This window comes from Urocitellus parryii, chromosome X, assembly GCF_045843805.1.
Source record: "Urocitellus parryii isolate mUroPar1 chromosome X, mUroPar1.hap1, whole genome shotgun sequence".
NCBI lineage: Eukaryota > Metazoa > Chordata > Mammalia > Rodentia > Sciuridae > Urocitellus > Urocitellus parryii.
Window position 1 is genome coordinate 105,526,869 of NC_135547.1, and position 20,624 is coordinate 105,547,492.

A 20,624-nucleotide genomic window follows, 5' to 3' on the forward strand; every position below is an offset into this window, starting at 1 on the left:
TTTTATATTGTCAACATTCCAGGAAAAAGAGATATGGATCCCCAATAATGGGACTATCAATCATGAATAAATAAGCAGGGGCATAACAATTAAAAACATATATGCACAGGCCAGGGTAGCCTATGGTAAGTCTGAAGAATAAAGGAAAGTTTGGAGTTAGCAGGTGGAAGTAGAGAAGAAATTTAAGGTGTTTTGAAAGAAAGCTTATTGGCACTTGTGACTATTATGTGAGAACCTGTAAGCTCTGATTAGCAAGTGGCTACAATTACTAGGTCAAATCAGTCTTAAGTCATAACAGGCTGTTTGGATTGGGCTTGTTAAATAGTATGTCAAGGAAGTGTTCTTGTTAAGTAGTTACTGTTGTGATAATTATTATCAGGAAAATTGTGCATGGTAGGCCTCCTTTCATGCCTTTCTCTGGCTCTATTTGTCAGGGTTTGACGTGGGTGACTACATTGTGAATCTGATAACTTTCACAATATTATGTTATAAATTTTTCTAGGTACATTTAAATTTAAGTATTTTATTATTTTCTCTCTGAACTTTTTGTTTTGTCTAGGAAAGTCTGTCAGAGTAATGATTTCTTCTTTCCCTTCCTTCTTTATTTTATGAGAAGGTTTCTATTACTTTGTGGATTATAATAACCAAAACAGAAATTCTCAGAAGATGGACAAGAAAAGAAGAAATAAAAGGATAAAAGATGGAATGACTTAGAAAGTATATGTATATCCAACAATATAAAATGGGGAATTAGGGCTGGGATTGTGGCTCAGTGGTAGAGTGCTCACCTAGCATGTGTGAGGCCCTGTGTTCAATCGTCAGCACCACATAAAGATAAATAAATAAAGGTATTGTGTCCATCTACAACTAAAAATATTTAAAAGGGGGGGAATTAGACAAAGAAAGAAAAGTAAATAAACACATACATATCTGTTCTATATGAATATATACATACATATAAATATACAAGAATTATCAAATGGAATATTGGGGCATACATATTTAAAATCATGACTATGTTATATATCACAATTTTCCTCTTTAAAAGACATAGTTATTATTTAAATCACAGTCCATGGGAAACTTTTATTGAAAGCATAAATGTCAATTGAGAAATTAAAAATACTCTAAATAACTTATTTTAACAGTATTTATTAGTTACCTTCTAGTAGGCAGAGTAGTAAAGGGTAGTGTAACATTTAAAGGTAACATATAAAGGTATATTCTTATCCACAATTTTGCTTTTAAGGGTTTCAGTTCCCCAAGTTCAACAATAGTCTGAAAATATTAAATATGAAGTTTTGAAAATAAGCAGTTCATAATTTTTAAATTATACAGTATTTTAAGTAGTGCAATGAAATCTAGCACTATCATTTCTGGGTTTTGAATCATCCCTTTGTATAGTATATCTATGCTAGATACACTATGTGCCTTAGTCACTTAGTAGACATCTTGATTAATCTATTAGATTGACCATCATAGTATTACAGTGCTTGTGTGTAAGAAAACCTTATACTGTAGCCTAATAGGATGTCACAATCCTTACATCATTCACCTCATTTCATCTTATTACATACACCTTGTGTCCCACCTTCAGAAGAGAAGGATGAATATAATACAATGGGGAGAAGGGAAACTATATTCACATATTTTTTATATAGCACATTGTTATAACCCTTATATTTTATTAATTACTGTTGATAACCCCTTACCTGATATCTTTTTTTTCTTTTTTTATTAGTTGTTCAAAGCATTGCAAAGCTCTTGACATATCATATTTCATACATTTGATTCAAGTGGGTTATGAACTCCCATTTTTACCCCGTATACAGATTGCAGAATCACATCAGTTATACATCCACATTTTTACATACTGCCATACTAGTGTCTGTTGTATTCTGCTGCCTTTCCTATCCTCTACTATCCCCCTCCTCTCCCCTCCCCTCCCATCTTCTCTCTCTACCCCATCTACTGTAATTCATTTCTCTCCCTTGTTTTTTTTCCCTTTCCCCTCACTTCCTCTTATATCCCTTACCTGATTTCTAAGTTAAACTTTATTACATATATGTATATTATAAAACACAATATACATGCATACTATGTATGGTTTTATGCATTCACTTGGGCACCTTGGAATGTATCCTCCTTGGAGATATATATGTATATGAAGCAAAGTGGACTAGAAACATTATTGGGAATCTATTTTTGAGAGAAAAGATACATTTTCAGATAAATATCTGACTTTATGGGTAGAATTTTAAAAAAATAACATAATAGCTTTGACAAGTACATTTTTAAAAATTTTTATTTCTTTTTTTAGATATGCATGACAGCAGAGTATATTTCTGGCATGTTATACATACATGGAATATAACTTACTCTAATTAGGATCCTATTCTTGTGACTGTAGATGATGTGGAGTTACCCTGGTCATGTATTCAAATACAAGGATAGGAAAGTTATGTCTGATTATTTCTACTATCCTTCCTATTCTCATTTTTGTTGTGGTACTATTTACAATGAAATCTCAGCTCCCAGATACTTTGGGCATGTTTTTATATTAGATACACTATAGGTTTTGTGTCAGAAAAAAAATGATGATGGATTAGGTAAGAAAGTTTATCTTTCAGAGTTATTTCTCTTAAAATGTCTAGATGAAGATTCGCAGGCATTGTACTAAAGCTTTGCTCATCTGGGGACCCAAACTTCCTCTACCTTCTTGTTCTGTCATCCCCTAGGATGCTGCCTTCATCCCTGTGATCAAAGATAGCTTGCCATCACCATGTCTGAACCAGAGCCTTTTGAAGGAGGGAAGAACAAAGAGGAGAGCATACCCATTTCCTTTTAGTCATGGTGAACAGATTGCAGATATCCTGCTGGCCAGTAGTTGGTCACATATTCTACTTAACTGCAAGGGAAGGGGGAAAAGATAGTTTATATCCTGAACAGCCAAGTAGTCTCTTTTCTACTGCTATATGAAAAATGGAGTAGGACAGATATTTGAGGACATTCTTTTCCGTGTCCAGGTTTTTCAAGGTATCAAGATTAATATTTTTGGTTATAGAACCTTTTGTTAGATATATTTTGATAAAAATTGAAAAAATAAAATATATTTTATATACAAAAACGTAGGCATTCAATGTAAATTTTTCCTATTAAACATAGAATGGTAAAAAGGCTATAGCATTTATGTGAGTCTTTAATAGTTAAGAGTGTCAACTTTACTGACATTAAACATAAATGCAAATGACAAGATTGATAGAAGGTGTTGAGTTTGAATAGTGGACTTGGCACATGCCTTCCTTTAGAAAATATTGGCTAGTCTTATTCTTTGCTGAGTTTCCTCTGTCTCAGCAGAGTGTGTATATTATTACTTGGGCTGTATCCCATGCCTCTCTATTATCCCTTTTTACAATGTGATATCAGTGTCTGACTTAAAGCACAATTTTGAATGATGTATTTGGTTTCTTACTCACTAACCTAATGTGGTCCAGGTATTTCTCTTAGTATCTTCAAAACCATTGACTCTTAATTTGTAGCAATGTAGCATTGAATATCTGCGTGTGTGTGTGTGTGTGTGTGTGTGTGTGTGTGTGTGTGTTATTAAGGTATTTTGTAATGGTAGGTTCATGAATTTTGAATTGAGTTTCTTCATTTAATAAAATTTATCAAATTGTGGTAAAGACCTACATTCGGAATCCAAACAACCTGGTTTTAAATCTCAAAACCACCAAGTACCTTTGTGACCTTTGTCAAGTCACTAATTTTTCGAATCCTGTTTCCTTATCCTATTATTGTCTGTCATCCTGACCTATTGCAGTGAAAAATGCCACAATGCACATCAAGGGGTTGGCAAATTGACTGACACTAAGTGCCCAGTAAATAATGGCAGCTGTTATTATTGCTACTATATATGTAGCAGTAGTTGTTGTGGTTGTTGTTTCAATACTGCCATAACAGCAGGCCATATTTTTTCCTAAATTCTCATTAGGGTTTAACTTTGAACTGAATTTCAGGCACAAGCAATATTAAAAATTACCTAGTTAATGGTATCATTAGATTGGATGTCAAGTACAGTGTTGCATGATGGATTAATTCTTCATAAATCACCTCTGTAATCATTTACATACTCTGAATAATACCCTGGTTTACATATCCTATCTCAGAGGAAACACAGTAGAAGTGTGGCAAGAATATTTCCAGATACTAATCCTGGTTCCTCTGAACTGCACTTCTGTTATTTAGTAAAAGAACCACTTGGTTATCCCTCTGTAATCCTTTAGCTCTGAAATAATCTTTCACTGAGGGATAAAAAGATTATAGAATACACCAAAAAAATTCACCATCCATGCATTGACTTAGATTCTATGTTTAAAAATAAGAAGCACAACACATTTAAATGAACTAAGAATGATAAAATTTTTAAATGTCCTTGAAGCATTTGTGCATTCAAGAACAAGAAAAATGTTTTATCCAGGTTAAATCGCATATCTCATTTTAAGGTTGAATTTGGGGAGGTAGCCAAAATAGATCAATTTCATCAGTGATATAAAACTGCTCAGTGATAGAGTGTGCCCTCTGGAAACATGCCAGCTATTTTTCTAGCGGTTTTGTGGTTTGTTGAATTGCTGGTTTCACTATGTATATGTAGCCATTTGATGACTTATCTCAGTTTGAATTGCCAAAATCATGGTTCCAAAAATACACACAGCTCATCCAACTGTTTCCTCATAAAAATCATTTGCCATTTCAATGAACATGGGCCCCAAATACAAGCATTGCAGAGCATTTCTTGGAATCTAGAATGTGCTCAGCATTTTATATTCATTATCACATGTAATCTTTCCAACAATCTTAAGGACATATATTTTTACATTCCTTGTTTTACAGATGGAGAAACTGAGCACAGCATTTGTAAATAACTTACCTAAAATCAGAAATATAATAAACTGGGTTTTACAGAATGGTTGTGAAGTAGTCAAAGCTATAGTTCTGTATTTTATTAGGAGGTAGTAGAAGTTATTACTAGAGATTTCCATTACTAGAAATTGTCACTAGAAATGAGTTTCCTGATGTTTTCCTGGATACTGTAGGAGTAAATCAGTTAATCAGTTGTCTCTCCTCATAGTTTTACCGTTTCCTTCTCTATTCCTCTATCTTTAATGCATGATCAATGTTTTTAAGGAATGTAGGCAACAATATCTAATACTTTTTCACACAAAAGAACAGTAATAAAACCCCTGAAGTGTATGGATAGTTTTGAATAAATTTTAGTGATGTTTATTCTGAAAACAATGATAAGTTTTTTCACTCAGTCATTTCTATACCTTTCTAGTAATTATTTTTTGCCCAGTGGAATAGAGAAACGTTATAAAGACAAAAAAATGAAATAGGATTGAAGCATAGGAAAAATCTCTTTCTAGCTGATGATACTGATATCTCCATTCAAGAAAAGACTGCTGTCTATCTTCTTTTTCATTTTTATTGGCTCATATAAGTTATACATAACATTAGCATTCATTTTGGCATAATTATAAATGCATGGAATGTAATTTTTCTCTAATGTAGTCCCTAGTACTTCCCCTTAACCTACCCCCTTCTTCTTCCACTTGTTCCCTTTCCTAAACTCTGCTGATCTTTCTTCTGTTTACTTACAGTTTTCTAAAATTAGTTTTTTAAGATATACATAATGGTGAGATTCACTGTAGCATATTTATATAGGTACATAGGAAAGTTAGGTCAGACTCATTCTACTCTTTTTCCCTTATCTCATCCCTCTTCCTTTCCCCTCCTCCTTAATTCCCTTCTTCTACTTCACTGGTCTTTATTTTGATGAAATTCCCTGCCCCTGTTTATGTTCTCTTTTGTTCCTCCTCATTTTAGACTAGCTTCCACATATAAGAGAAAACATTAAACCTTTCACATTCTGGATCTTATTTCACTTAGTATCACAGTCTCCAGTTCCATCCATTTACAGGCAAATAACATCATTGTCACCTTCTTTATGGCTGAGTAATACTCCATTGTGTAAATATACCACATTTGATTTATCCATTCATCTATTGAAGGGTACCTATGTTGGTTCCATAGCTTACCTATTAAGAATTGAGGTTTTGTAAGCATTGAAGTGGCTGTTTTGTTGTAGTATGATTTTTTTTTTAATTCTTTTGGATATATACCAAGAAGTGGGTTAACTGGGTCAAATACTGGTTCTATTCCAAGTTTTTAGAGGAATGTTGACAGTGCTTTCCAGAGTGGTTGCCCCAATTTGCAGTTCTACCAGCAAGGTATGAGTGTACCTTTTCTTCCACATGCTCACCAACATTTATTGTTACTTGTAGTCCTGATAATTGCCATTTTGCCTGGAGTGAGATGAAATCTAAGTGTAGTTTTTATTTGCATTTCTCTAATTGCTAGTGATGTTGAACATTTTTTTTATGCATTTGTTGGCCATTTGTATATTTCTTCTTTTGAGAAATATCTATATGTAGAAGAATGAAACTGAACCCCTATTTATCAACTTGCACAAAATTAAATTCAAAGTGGATTAAAACCTAGGAATTAGACCAGAAACTGAGCAACTGCTAGGAGAAAATGCAGACCCAACACTTCAACATGTTGCCACAGGAACCAACTTTCTTAATAAGATCCGGAAAGCACAAGAAGTAAAACCAAAAATCAATAAATGCAATGCTATTGAATTCAAATCTTCTGCACAGTGAAGTAAACAAGAGTATGAAGCAAGAGCTTACAGAATGGGACAGGACCTTTGCTACCAGCTTCTGAGATAGGGCTTCAATATCCAGAATATGTAAAGAACTCAAAAACATAACACCAAAAAACCAAATAACCCAATTTATAAATGAGTGTCTTTCTAGTACTCATATCTTTCACAAAAAAGTTTCAAGTTTCCTAGAAAATGTGCTGTGATATATGGCATAAATAAACTGGCCACACACATATGTTCTATATGAAATTCTATGATGATAAAAACATATTAAGAATGTTGAAACTTAAAGCATAACCCTCTCTATTGTCTCTTTAACTGTAAATAATTTGTGAAAGATGTTTTAAATTAAGTGTCTTTTATTCCAAGGGTTTTACTGAAAATGAACAAATGTGGAATTCAAGCAAGTTTACTCTTTCATTAACTCACCTCATCTGAAATCCTAGAATCATTTCCAATTTTGTTTCATGAACTGCAGAAAAAAAAAATAATTTGACCCAGAAGAAATGTGCGTGTGTAAACACAAACACACAAACACATACACATAGATATACATACATACAGTATGCAAAACTGAAACAAGAATTTTGAAAATAATAATAATCCTTAGTATAAGTGAGAGACTCTTATTTTAAATTTAAATTTTAAAATATTCCTTGTCACAACCTACAAATTTTATTTCATAAATCACTGATAGATAATAAATTTGAATATAAAAAACAATGGTTTATATAAAGAATTGTCCAGAGCCAAAATGACAAGTTTGATCATAATTTTGTATATAGTGAAATGTATGTATATATAGTTGATGTTATGGATGTAGATAATTAAGTTACTCATAATTTTACTCAGCTCATACATGCTTTTTTTTTTTTTGAGAGAGGGAGGGAGGGAGGGAGGGAGGGAGAGAGAGAGAGAGAGAGAAAGAGAGAGAGAGAGAGAGAGAGAATTTTTTAATATTTATTTTTTAGTTTTCGGTGGACACAACATCTTTATTTTTTATGTGGTGCTGAGGATCAAACCCAGCACCCTGCACATGCCAGGCGAGCACACTACCACCTGAGCGGTCATCCATGACCAGCCCTGGTCATCCATGTTTTAATGTAAATTTAAGAAGGTTATCTGTGAAAAAGTTTTGTTTTATGAACATCTTCAGACAAATTATTTAGATGTCTTTTAAAGGACATGCATTTAAAGAATATGGCTTTTAAATTTTTCTCCAAAATGTATGCATATATTAACTATCAGTAAATGTTATTTAATTTTTAATTAAATTTGCACAATGATATAGTGTTGTATAAATTGAATTATATGCTTTTTACAATTTATTATTTAGAGAAGATATTTGAATGCAAGATTTCTAATGATTTTAAAGAACTCTAAAAAAGAGACTAAATTTAGCTTCAAATCTGTAACAGCTTATTTAAATCATTGAAGCTTATACGTTTTTGGAGTCATTTTTCTTCAATAATTGTCTGGTTCCAGAAATCTGGGAAGTGACTTAAACAGATAACCTTGGGGCAGGATATGTTTCAAAATAGTTCTTATGTAAATAGGAATCTAATAATAATTACAACTATAACATGATTTATTGGGTTATTATAAAAAGTCAGGCATTCTACTTAGTACTTTATATACTCTTCTTTAAATCTTAGCATGATCTTATTAGGGAAGAAAGTATTACTGTTCCTATTTTATATATCAGAGTTATAGAAGGGCTAAGTAGCTTCCCAATATGATAAGACCTTTGATCAGAGTCAAGATACAAACACCCACTGTTTATCTCTAAAGCCCCTGAGGTTAACAACCACATTCTACTACTGCCATAATAAATATCCCATTTCCTCTCACTTGTAACCTAGAGAAGGCAGAAGTTCAGAATTGGATTGAAGTGTTTTTAATTTAGATTCAAGACTGGTTTCATAATTTGGAGGTCCCAGTTAAAAATGAAATGCTTGGAGGCTGGGGATATGGCTTAGTGGTAGGCACTCGCCTAACATGCTCAAAGTCCTGGGTTCAATTCCCAGCACTGCCTGCACCCCCCCCCCCAAATGAAATGCACAACTCCTTATTCAAAGAGTAGGAAAAGAGTATATTAAAATTACTAAAATATAAAGCTGTTTATTCCATGCTCCCTCTCACTTTTCATGGTGTTTATTTGCTATTTAACATTATAGTGAATAAAGACAGTTAAAAATTTAAAGTGTTAAGCTGGGTTTTACTGTTCATTGTTATATTGTTCAATTTCAGTTGTGAATGCCATTTTAAGAGTGTTTAACTCATAAAAAAATCACCAGATTGTATAATTTGCATCTCATCGCTAGAAAATGTATATGTATTCATTCTTACCAGAATGTAGAAACACACAAATTAGTTGTTTTTATTTTACTTTTTGAAATGCTTATATTCTAGCAATACTTCCTCTTTTCAGCTTACTGAGTAAGCAACGACTGAAATGCAAAAGGAATTATGGGTGCTTTAACTTTTTCTTTCTGTGTGATCAATTTCAGTATAAGTTGCTCAAGCAGGCAGGTAGCACATAGAGGAAAGGACATGATAGGGGTTCTTGGTCTTTTGTGTTTTATTAGAATTGCCTTCTTTCTGCATTTCAAATAAGGTCTGATTCAAATGGGAAGCATGATCTACCAGGGGCTGGGGCTCTGAGTGCCCTCCTTTATCAGTTACAGACATAACAGTCTCATCTTATATTCTCTTTGAGTCTTGTTAAACTTAAATACTGTGAGTTCATCAGACTTCTGTACTCAAGGGGCATTGAAAACACTATATGTACAAGGAGGAGACACACATATTGCATGTATCTCCTTTTCTCAAATCCGTGCTTCCTCATCCCATTGGACTTCTCTTTAAAAACCCAAGTACTAAGACAAAATTATTAAAAAGTTAAAAATAGCAACAACAGATAAAATAAACTTGGGTTCCTTTTTTTTTGTAGTTATAGATGGATAGCATGCCTTTATTTTATTTGCTTATTTTTATGTGGTGCTAAGGGTCAAATGCAGTGCCTCACACATGCTAGGCAAGTAGTCTACCACTGATCTACAGCCCCAGCCCAAACTTGGGTTCCTTTTGAATTCAGGGTCCTGTGGTAAGTACACAGGTTCACAATCGTGATTCCACCTAGACACATCTCTTTAGGCTACCATTTTAACTTTTCTCCTTAATGCTTACTTTGATATTGACTATTAATATTTCAAGATAAAAAAGGATACACTATGGAATGTGTAATACATTACAGATCCCTTTGGGATCCCATGTGAATAATTCTCTATTTGAGATACTAAAGGTAGGTGATTTTGACTTACCAGGATGGCCTATTTTGAATAGTTCTCTATAAACAGGAAAGGAGTACATTGTTTGATGAAAAGATAACTCTAACAATTGCCGCTATGCTTTGTAATCTTAAAGGATTTAACATTTGGGGGAAATTTACAATTATATTGGTTTTAAAACTGGAGAATTTATCATAAGAACACAGTTAGGTTGTTGCTGGCAGCTCAGTTGGCTAAGGCCCAGCATTGAGGTGGTCTAGAAATATAAGATAGTCATACCAGGGGGAAAACCATCAAAAGTTGAATTTCCAGGGCTGGGGTTGTGGCTCAGTGGTAGAACACTATCCTAGCACATGTGATGCACTGGGTTTGATCTTCAGAACCATGTAAAAATAAATAAACAAAATAATGTATATATTTTTAAAAAGTTGGGTTTTCTCTAGGCAAGAACATAAAATTTCCAAATAGCTCCTGGAAATTTTATGTTGCCTTTTGTTTCATTTTCAAAATCTTCTTGTTAGGATCCTGTGCTGGCTTGCAGTAATTGGGGTGCACTCAAGACTCCTTTCCAAACACTTTTTCAATATTCTATTGACTCTGTTTAACTCCATGAACTGCTTGCCTATGTTCTTTACTTCATCATGAAACTCTTAAATACAGTCATGATTTCTGATGCCCAGAAACCCATCATCAGTGCATTTGACTCAAAGAAAAACTTATGTAGACTTTTTTATTTATTCAAATATTTTCCCTTAATAATTGTCCTAAGGTTAAAACAGCACATAAGTCATCCCAACAGATATCTTCTGATGCTTCATGGAATTGTTCTCATAGTAGCTGAATATCAGCCAATGCATGCCAGGTTTAGAGGCGAATGCTGAATTGTGTAAATGACCCTGTCTCTATTGCTTGGCTTTGGGTGGGAAGTTTTGGCCATTCAGAAGTCCACACACTCCAGAAGAACCCTTTCTAATAAAATTTCTCCAGTCAATATCCTTTCTTCACCTTAAGCACCTTTGAGCTAGATAGTAGGTTAGGGGTTGTGAGATCAGTTTTATGATAACCTTTTAGCAATTCCTTCATGAGAGCTTAGATTTTTTCTTTAGAGAATGGGCACTTTGTACTGTTTATACTTAGCTTTAGGATTCTAGTGGAAATTTCAAGAAACATATTTGTAACAGTTTACTTATATTTATTTAATATCTAAGTAATTATATTGGTTAGCACCTATTTCATAGCAAGAGTAAGAAATTGTCTTGCTAGTTAAGTTATTTGTCTCCTGGAAATAAATGCTAAATTTATAAAATTTTTTATCCTGTTAGAAGTTTTAGACAAGTCTTCAACATATTTTTTAAAAATTTATCTTCATCTCCTCTACACACACAGTTATTTTCTTATTGATACTTTTACTATTCTGTGAAATTTTGGAAATATTTTCTTATACCAGGTCATCTTGGAAGAAATGTTTCCTTTAAAGGAATTCCAAATACATGTAAATATAATCCCAGTAATGTATGTGTAAAATATTTTAAATATGAACTGGAAAATGTAACCTATGGATGAAATTGCGTAGGATTTTAAAGGCAACCTATAAAGATAATATACTAATTCACTCTTTATAGTAATCCAGAAGAGCATTAATAAAATCTTAATTTAGTGTGGATGCCAGCTGTCATTTGTGAAATTGTGTATTTGTGAGGATGTTAAAATTCAGGCTTGGTATTGTATGTGTCTGCTGTTCATGTCTCTGATAATGCAAGTGGACATTTCTAGCATTTAAATATTTCATTCGATTTATCATTTAATGTACTGGAACAGTCTGCAAAGACACTAATTGTATAACACCCAATTTATTTTATTGTTCAGCATTTGGAAGCTTCTGAAGATAAGTCATTTGGCAGTTCATTGATGGAGACTGAAGTAAACCTGGACAGTTACCAAACAGCTTTAGAAGAAGTACTCTCATGGCTTCTTTCTGCTGAAGACACGTTGCAAGCACAAGGAGAGATTTCGAATGATGTAGAAGAAGTAAAAGAACAATTTCATACTCATGAGGTAAAACAAAAAGCATTGATTTATGAAATCAAGCACATGACTTATAATGGCACGTCCCCCTTTCTTTTTTTCTCAATTACTCTATAAAAGAGCATTGTAATTTGTAAATATAGTTTCATTTTGAGATGGAAACAAATAATGTTTATGTGCTTAGGATTTCATCAGCCAGTACTTGAAGTTCTCTTTTGGAGAACAACCCTCCAAGGGGTTAAGATCTGGTTTGCCAATGACTCCTGTAAGAATTTAAAATCCCAGCCCCCTTATGCCAAGGCAATAACAAGGGATAATTCTTAGGTATGTTCAAATATAGGTGTGTTCCAACAGTTATCATCAAAAATCATAATTCTGAAGTATACCTCAGAATACTTGAGTGATAGTGGGTTGTACTACCTTCAGAGGGAGACTTCAGGAAACTTCTCTTCTGAAGGAAAAGCCCAAGATAATATGCTTGCTTGGCTTCCTCCCCTTCCTACACTCTTTCTTGCTTCTTCAGTACTCCTGCACATCCTTCTGGGAGCTCTTTCTTAATAAATCACTTGCACTAAAATCTCTTTCTCAGGGTTTGCTTCTATAGAAAGTGTCCTAAGATAGTAATTTTAATTCATACTAAAAATGTTTACAGGGCTGGGATTGTGACTCAGTGGTAGAGCACTTGCCTAGCAAGTGCAAGGCCCTGGGTTCAGTCCTCAGTACTGCACAAAAATAAAGAAATAAAATATTGTGTCCAACTACAACTAAAAAATAAATAGTTAAAAATGGTTTACAGGGCTGGGGTTGTGGGTAGAGTGCTTGCTTAGCATGTGTGAGTTACTGGGTTCAATTCTCAGCATTGAATATAAATAAAATAAAGTCCATTGACAACTAAAAAAATAGTTTACAGTTTCATTTGAGATTGAAATGCTGCCGGGTGCCATGGCACATGCCTGTAATCCCAGTGGCTTGGGAGGCTGAGGCAGGAGGATCGCCAGTTCAAAGCCAACCTCAGCAAAAGTGGGGCACTAAGCAACTCAGTGAGACTTTGTCTCTAAATAAAATATAAAATAGGGCTGGGAATGTGGCTTACTGGTTGAGTGCCCCTCAGTTTAATCCCTAGTACCCCCCCCCAAAAAATGAAATACTTTTAATGGGAACATACATTTAATGAACTACAGGTTTAAACTCAAAAAATAAATCAAATTCAATTGCATAAAGCATTTATTATAATTGTTAACTTTTTTTGTCAGGGATATATGATGGATTTGACATCCCATCAGGGACGAGTTGGTAATGTTCTACAGTTGGGAAGTCAACTGATTGGAGCAGGAAAATTATCAGAAGATGAAGAAACTGAAGTACAAGAACAAATGAATCTCCTAAATTCAAGATGGGAATGCCTCAGGGTAGCTAGCATGGAAAAACAAAGCAAGTAAGTCTTCATTTATATTTAACTAACAAAAATAGCACATTTATCCAGATAACATGGCACATGTCTGTAATCCCTGCTACCTGGAAGATTGAGGCAGGAAGATCATGAGTTCAAGACCAGCCAGGGCAACTTGGTGAGACCCCCATCTCAAAATAAAAAGAGCAGGCTGGAGTTGTGGCTCAGTGGTAGAGCACTTGCCAAGCAGGTGTGAGGCACTGGGTTTGATTCTCAGCACTGCATATAAATGAATAAAATAAAGGTCTATCAATATACTGTGAAAAAATTAAATAAAAAGAGCAAGGTTTAGAATCTTCCTATTACTTTGATGCAGCTTGGTAGCTTAGGCTGGATTCTTAGTTTGTTTTTAAGGCTTATGGCTTTTCTTCATGAGACATTATAGTTGGATTGTCATGTCAGTAACTATGGGTTTTCAGTTTTGCAACAGAAGTGGAGATATCACATAGGTAGACTGTTATCTATAGAACTATGCTTTAAGAATATCCAACATTTTGTCATAATGAATGTAGACGGCACAGAAGCATACACAGGAATCCATGTACATAAAATCACCTATTAGCTACAGTTGACAGGAAACTTCTCTTCTGAAGGAAAAGCCCATGAAGATATTAAAGAGTTACTCATCTGTTTATGGAAATCCTCTTGAAATAAAAAAAAAGTTTCTCAACTGCATTTAGAAATCCTTATTCAAATACAGTATGACTATGAATTATTTTGAGATTTTTTTTTTTTAAAGAGAGAGTGAGAGAGGAGAGAGAGAGAGAGAGAGAGAGAGAGAGAGAGAGAGAATTTTTTTAATATTTATTTTTTAGTTCTCAGAGGACACAACATCTTTGTTGGTATGTGGTGCTGAGGATCGAACCCGGGCCGCACGCATGCCAGACGGGCGCGCTACCGCTTGAGCCACATCCCCAGCCCAAGATTTTATATTGACTTAATAAAAAGTTTTTGAGACCTTTCTGAAAATAGCATATTTCTTGTAAAGGTAAAAAGCAGATTTCATCATTCTGGATGTGTTGCTTTGATTTATATTGTTAGGTGTGTGTATTCATGTAGAGCCTATCGAGACAAGATAGATTTATTTTTAAATGAAAAGAAATGAAGTGCCAACTGTGGATTTGAATACATTAAGCTAACAAAATTGTTCAAGTGCCTTAAGTTTACTTAGCTATTATTTATAAAGATTAAAAGCTTTAAAATAGGACTAAAGAAACTCATTAGATATGCTGGAAGGATTGCTATTCTGGTACAAAATTATAGTATGACAATAAGGAGGGGAAAAACACATTTTTAAGCTCATGTCTTTTTGAAAGAAGAGTAAGGCCTATTTAAGAAAGAATTTTCAAAACTATATCAATATTCCAAGCTAAGAGATATTAGTCTATGCATATTGACATGTTTTCCCTGCTGAAATGATTGCAGCTAACCTTGGAGGTGAGAATTATAATAGTTATAAGTATTGAGTTTGCCTCCCCCTAATACCCACAGGTCAATTTATTTACTTCACTCATTTATCATCATAAATCATAAGATACAGAACCACCTACTTGTGGTCATATGCCAACTGTCTACAAGCTAGAACTTCTTTTTGCAATGATCTATGTGATTTAACTAGAGTAACCTCAGGAAAAAAAAAAAAGTTAAAAATTCAATCGCCTCTTTTACTGACCTTCCCATACTGATACTTCAGTGTTCTCTTTTGAGAACTTCATTTTTCAATATTCTTCCGGAAACTAAATACATTTTCCCATTATTCCTGTGCTCCCTTTTTTCATTAGGACTAACAACATGGTATTAATTATTCATATTAATCAATTAATTAATTGCAGTGTGAGAATGAGTTGGAGAAAAAGATAATTCCAACTGGAATTGAAATTCCACATCTTCGATTATTATAACATTTAAAAAAATTATTTCAAAAAATTTCCTTGTTAAAGGGACATCTATCATTAGATGATACCCCATGTTCATACATACAAAATGTGTATGTGATTTTCTCACCCACATCACAATGGAGGATAAAAATCCTAAAGTGGCAATAGTACTACTTAAATAAGTTCAGCATAGAAATACCTTTGATCACAGGAAAAATTGGGGTACTTTTTTGTGTTAAGATTTTTAGAATGATCATCAGGAATGCAAGAGCAACCTTTTAGTCATCATAGCTTTCATGAAAACAACTTAAGAGTATTAAAATTGAGACACTAATAAGTAACCCCTTGTAAAACATAGTATTTTCTAGATAATTACTTTGAATACACATACACAAAATTTTATTTAAACAAAGCAAATTGAGAAATACGAATGTTTGTGGATAACTGAGAATTTGATGCCACTTGTGCTAACTTTGTGCATGTTCATGCATAAAACCTATTAAATTCTATTAAATGAGATAAGGCATTATGCAAATTTTGCTGGGCCTTATTTTTTTTTTTTTTTTTTAGATTTTTAATGTTTTTACTAGTGCATTATAATTATATATTATATTGATTTTACACAATGATTATACATAATATGTATGATTTTTGACACAATCGTACATGCATGGAATATTATCTGCTCCACTTAAGTCCCCAGTTCTTCCTCTTTACCTCCGCTCTTCTCTTCTGCTGTTTCCCTTCCTTTACTCCATTGGTCTTCCTTCTATTTATCTATTTTTTTTTTATTTTTTTTATTTTTATTTATTTATTTATTTATTTATTTTTTTTTATTGTTGGTCGTTCAAAACATTACATAGTTCCTCATACATCATATTTCACAGTTTGATTCAAATGAGTTATGAACTCCCAATTTTATCCCGTATACAGATTGCTGCATCACATCAGTTACCCTTCCATTGATTGACATATTGCCTTTCTAGTGTCTGATGTATTCTGCTGTCTATATTATTCTCTACTATCCCCCCTCCCCTCCCCTCCCCTCCCCTTTTCTCTCTCTACCCCTTCTAATGTAAATCACTTCTTCCATTTGAATTATCTTGTCTTACCCCTCCTTTCCTCTTATATGTCATTTTGTATAACCCTGAGGATCGCCTTCCATTTCCATGCGATTCCCCTTCTCGTTTCCATTCCCTCCCACCTCTCAACCCTGTTAATGAAAATCTTCGTCTCAAGCTCTTCGTCCCTACCCTGTCCTTGTTTCCTCCCCTTATATCAGAGGAGTCATTTGGTATTTGTTTTTTAAAGATTGACTAGCTTCACTTAGCATAATCTGCTCTAATGCCATCCATTTCCCTCCAAATTCTATGATTTTGTCATTTTTAAATGCAGAGTAATACTCCATTGTGTATAAATGCCACATTTTTTTAATCCATTCATCTATTGAAGGGCATCTAGGCTGATTCCACAATCTTGCTATCGTGAATTGTGCTGCTATGAACATCGATGTAGCAGTGTCCCTGTAGCATGCTCTTATTAGGTCTTTAGGGAATAGACCGAGAAGGGGAATAGCTGGGTCAAATGGTGGTTCCATTCCCAGCTTTCCAAGAAATCTCCATACTGCTTTCCAAATTGGCTGCACCAATTTGCAGTCCCACCAGCAATGAACAAGAGTGCCCTTTTCCCCACATCCTCTCCAGCACTTATTGTTGTTTGACTTCCTAATGGCTGCCAATCTTACTGGAGTGAGATGGTATCTTAGGGTAGTTTTGATTTGCATTTCTCTGACTGCTAGCGATGGTGAGCATTTTTTCATGTACTTATTGATTGATTGTATGTCCTCCTCTGAGAAGTGTCTGTTCAGGTCCTTTGCCCATTTATTGATTGGGTTACTTGTTGTCTTATTGTCTAATTTTTTGAGTTCTTTATATATTCTGGTTATTAGGGCTCTATCTGAAGTGTGTGGAGTAAAGATTTGTTCCCAGGATGTAGGCTCCCTGTTTATCTCTCTTATTGTTTCTTTTGCTGAGAAAAAACTTTTTAGTTTGAGTAAGTCCCATTTGTTGATTCTAGTTGTTAACTCTTGCGCTATGGGTGTCCTATTGAGGAATTTGGAGCCTGCTCCCACAGTATGTAGATCATAACCAACTTTTTCTTCTATCAGATGCCGTGTCTCTGATTTAATATCAAGCTCCTTGATCCATTTTGAGTTAACTTTTGTGCAAGGCGAGAGATAGGGATTCAGATTCATTTTGATGCAAATGGATTTCCAGTTTTCCCAGCACCATTTGTTGAAGATGCTATCCTTCCTCCATTGCATGCTTTTAGCCCCTTTATCAAATATAAGATAGTTGTAGTTTTGTGGATTGGTTACTGTGTCCTCTATTCTATACCATTGGTCCACCCGCCTGTTTTGGTACCAGTACCATGCTGTTTTCGTTACTATTGCTCTGTAGTATAGTTTGAAGTCTGGTATCGCTATACCGCCTGATTCACACTTCCTGCTTAGTATTGTTTTTGCTATTCTGGGTCTTTTATTATTCCATATGAATTTCATGATTCTTTTATCTATTTCTACAAGAAATGCAGCTGGGATTTTGATTGGCATTGCATTGAACTTATAGAGAACTTTTGGTAATATCGCCATTTTGATGATGTTGGATCTGCCTATCCATGAGCAGGGTATATTTTTCCATCTTCTAAGGTCTTCTTCTATGTCTTTCTTTAGGGTTTTGTAATTTTCATTGTATAAATCTTTCACCTCTTTTGTTAGGTTGATTCCCAAGTATTTTATTTTTTGGGGGGATATTGTGAATGGAGTAGTTGTCCTCATTTCCGTTTCAGAGGATTTGTCGCTGATGTACAGGAATGCCTTTGATTTATGCGTGTTGATTTTATATCCTGCCACTTTGCTGAATTCATTTATTAGCTCTAATAGCTTCTCTGTAGACCCTTTTGGGTCTGCTAGGTATAGAATCATATCATCTGCAAATAGTGATAATTTAAGTTCTTCTTTTCCAATTTTTATCCCTTTAATTTCTTTCGTCTGTCTAATTGCTCTTGCCAGTGTTTCGAGGACTATGTTGAACAGAAGTGGTGAGAGAGGGCATCCCTGTCTTGTACCAGATCTTAGAGGGAATGCCTTCAATTTTTCTCCATTCAGAATGATGCTGGCCTGTGGCTTATCATATATTGCTTTTACAATGTTGAGGTATGATCCTGTTATCCCTAATTTTTCTAGAGTTTTGAACATAAAGGGATGCTGTACTTTGTCGAATGCTTTTTCTGCGTCTATCGAGACTATCATATGGTTCTTATTTTTTAGTCTATTGATGTGGTGGATAACATTTATTGATTTCCGTATATTGAACCAGCCTTGCATCCCATGAATGAATCCTACTTGATCATGGTGTATAATTTTTTTGATATGTATTTGAATCCGGTTCGCCAGAATTTTATTGAGAATTTTTGCGTCAAGGTTCATTAGAGATATTGGTCTGTAGTTTTCTTTCTTTGAAGTGTCTTTGTCTGGTTTCGGAATCAGGGTGATGTTGGCCTCGTAGAATGAATTTGGAAGTTCTCCCTCTTTTTCTATTTCCTGAAATAGCTTGAAAAGTATTGGTGTTAGTTCCTCTTTAAAGGTTTTGTAAAACTCTGCTGTATACCCATCCGGTCCTGGGCTTTTCTTAGTTGGTAGTCTTTTGATGGTTTCTTCTATTTCTTCTATTGTTATTGGTCTGTTTAGGTTGTCTATATCCTCCTGGTTCAATCTGGGCAGATCGTAAGACTTAAGGAATTTATCTATGCCTTCACTATCTTCTATTTTATTGGAGTATAAGGCTTCAAAATAGTCTCTGATTATCTTCTGTATTTCTGAAGTGTCTGTTGTGATATTGCCTTTTTCATCCCGTATGCTAGTAATCTGGGTTCTCTCTCTTCTTCTCTTCGTTAGCATGGCTAAGGGTCTGTCAATTTTATTTATTTTTTCAAAGAACCAGCTTTTAGTTTTGTCAATTTTTTCAATTGTTTCTTTTGTTTCAATTTCATTAATTTCAGCTCTGATTTTGATTATTTCTTGCCTTCTACTTCTTTTGCTGTTGTTTTGCTCCTCTTTTTCTAGGATTTTGAGATGAAGTATGAGATCATTTATTTGTTGGTTTTTTCTTTTTTTGAGGAATGAACTCCAAGCAATGAATTTTCCTCTTAGGACTGCTTTCAATGTGTCCCATAGATTCCGATATGTTGTGTCCGTGTTTTCATTTAACTCTAGGAATTTTTTAATTTCCTCCTTGATGTCTTCAATAACCCATATGTCACTCAGCAACCTGTTGTTCATTCTCCAAGTGATGCTTGATTTTTCCTTTCTTCTTTTATCATTGATTTTCAGTTTCATTCCATTATGATCAGATAAGATGCATGGTATTATCTCTACCCCTTTATATTGTCTAAGAGTTGCCCTGTGACATAATATATGGTCTATTTTTGAGAAGGTTCCATGTGCTGCTGAAAAAAAAGTGTAACTACTTGATGTTGGGTGGTAAAGTCTATATATGTCAATTAAGTCTAGGTTATTAATTGTGTTGTTGAGTTCTATAGTTTCCTTGTTTAACTTTTGTTTGGAAGATCTGTCCAGTGGTGAGAGAGGTGTGTTGAAGTCTCCCATGATGATTGTATGGTGGTCTATCAGACTCTTGAACTTGAGAAGAGTTTGCTTGATGAACACCGCTGCACCATTATTTGGGGCATATATATTTATGATTGTTATGTCTTGTTGGTTTATGGTTCCCTTGAGCAGTATGAAGTGTCCTTCTTTATCCCTTTTGATTAGCTTTGGCTTGAAATCTATTTTATTAGATATGAGTATGGACACGCCTGCTTGTTTCCGCTGTCCATATGAGTGGTATGATTTTTCCCAACCTTTCACCTTCAGTCTATGGATATCTTTTTCTATCAGATGCGTCTCCTGTAGACAGCATATTGTTGGGTCTTGTTTTGTGATCCATTCTACTAGCCTGTGTCTCTTAATTGGTGAGTTTAAGCCATTGACATTTAGGGTTATTATTGAGATATGGTTTGTACTTCTATCCATATTTGTTTGTTGATGTTACTAAACCTGATTTGTTATCCTCTTTGACTACTTTCCCCCCTTTACTGTCCTACCTCCCATTGTTGGTTTTCAATGTTATTTTCCATTTCCTCTTCCTGCAATGTTTTGCCAAGGATTTTTTGAAGAGATGGTTTTCTAGCTGCGA

At 34.3% G+C, this 20,624-nt stretch overlaps 1 protein-coding gene across 3 annotated transcripts in view; it reads left to right on the top strand.

Annotated features, from left to right (window-relative positions):
* Dmd (dystrophin) overlaps positions 1-20,624 on the top strand; it is a 2,014,880-nt gene that overhangs the window by 508,074 nt on the left and 1,486,182 nt on the right. For all 3 annotated transcript variants that reach the window (XM_077794046.1, XM_077794047.1, XM_077794048.1), the window contains 2 exons: positions 11,884-12,072; positions 13,296-13,477. In XM_077794046.1, coding sequence (XP_077650172.1) covers positions 11,884-12,072; positions 13,296-13,477 — 371 coding nt within the window. The remainder of the gene's footprint in view (positions 1-11,883; positions 12,073-13,295; positions 13,478-20,624) is intronic.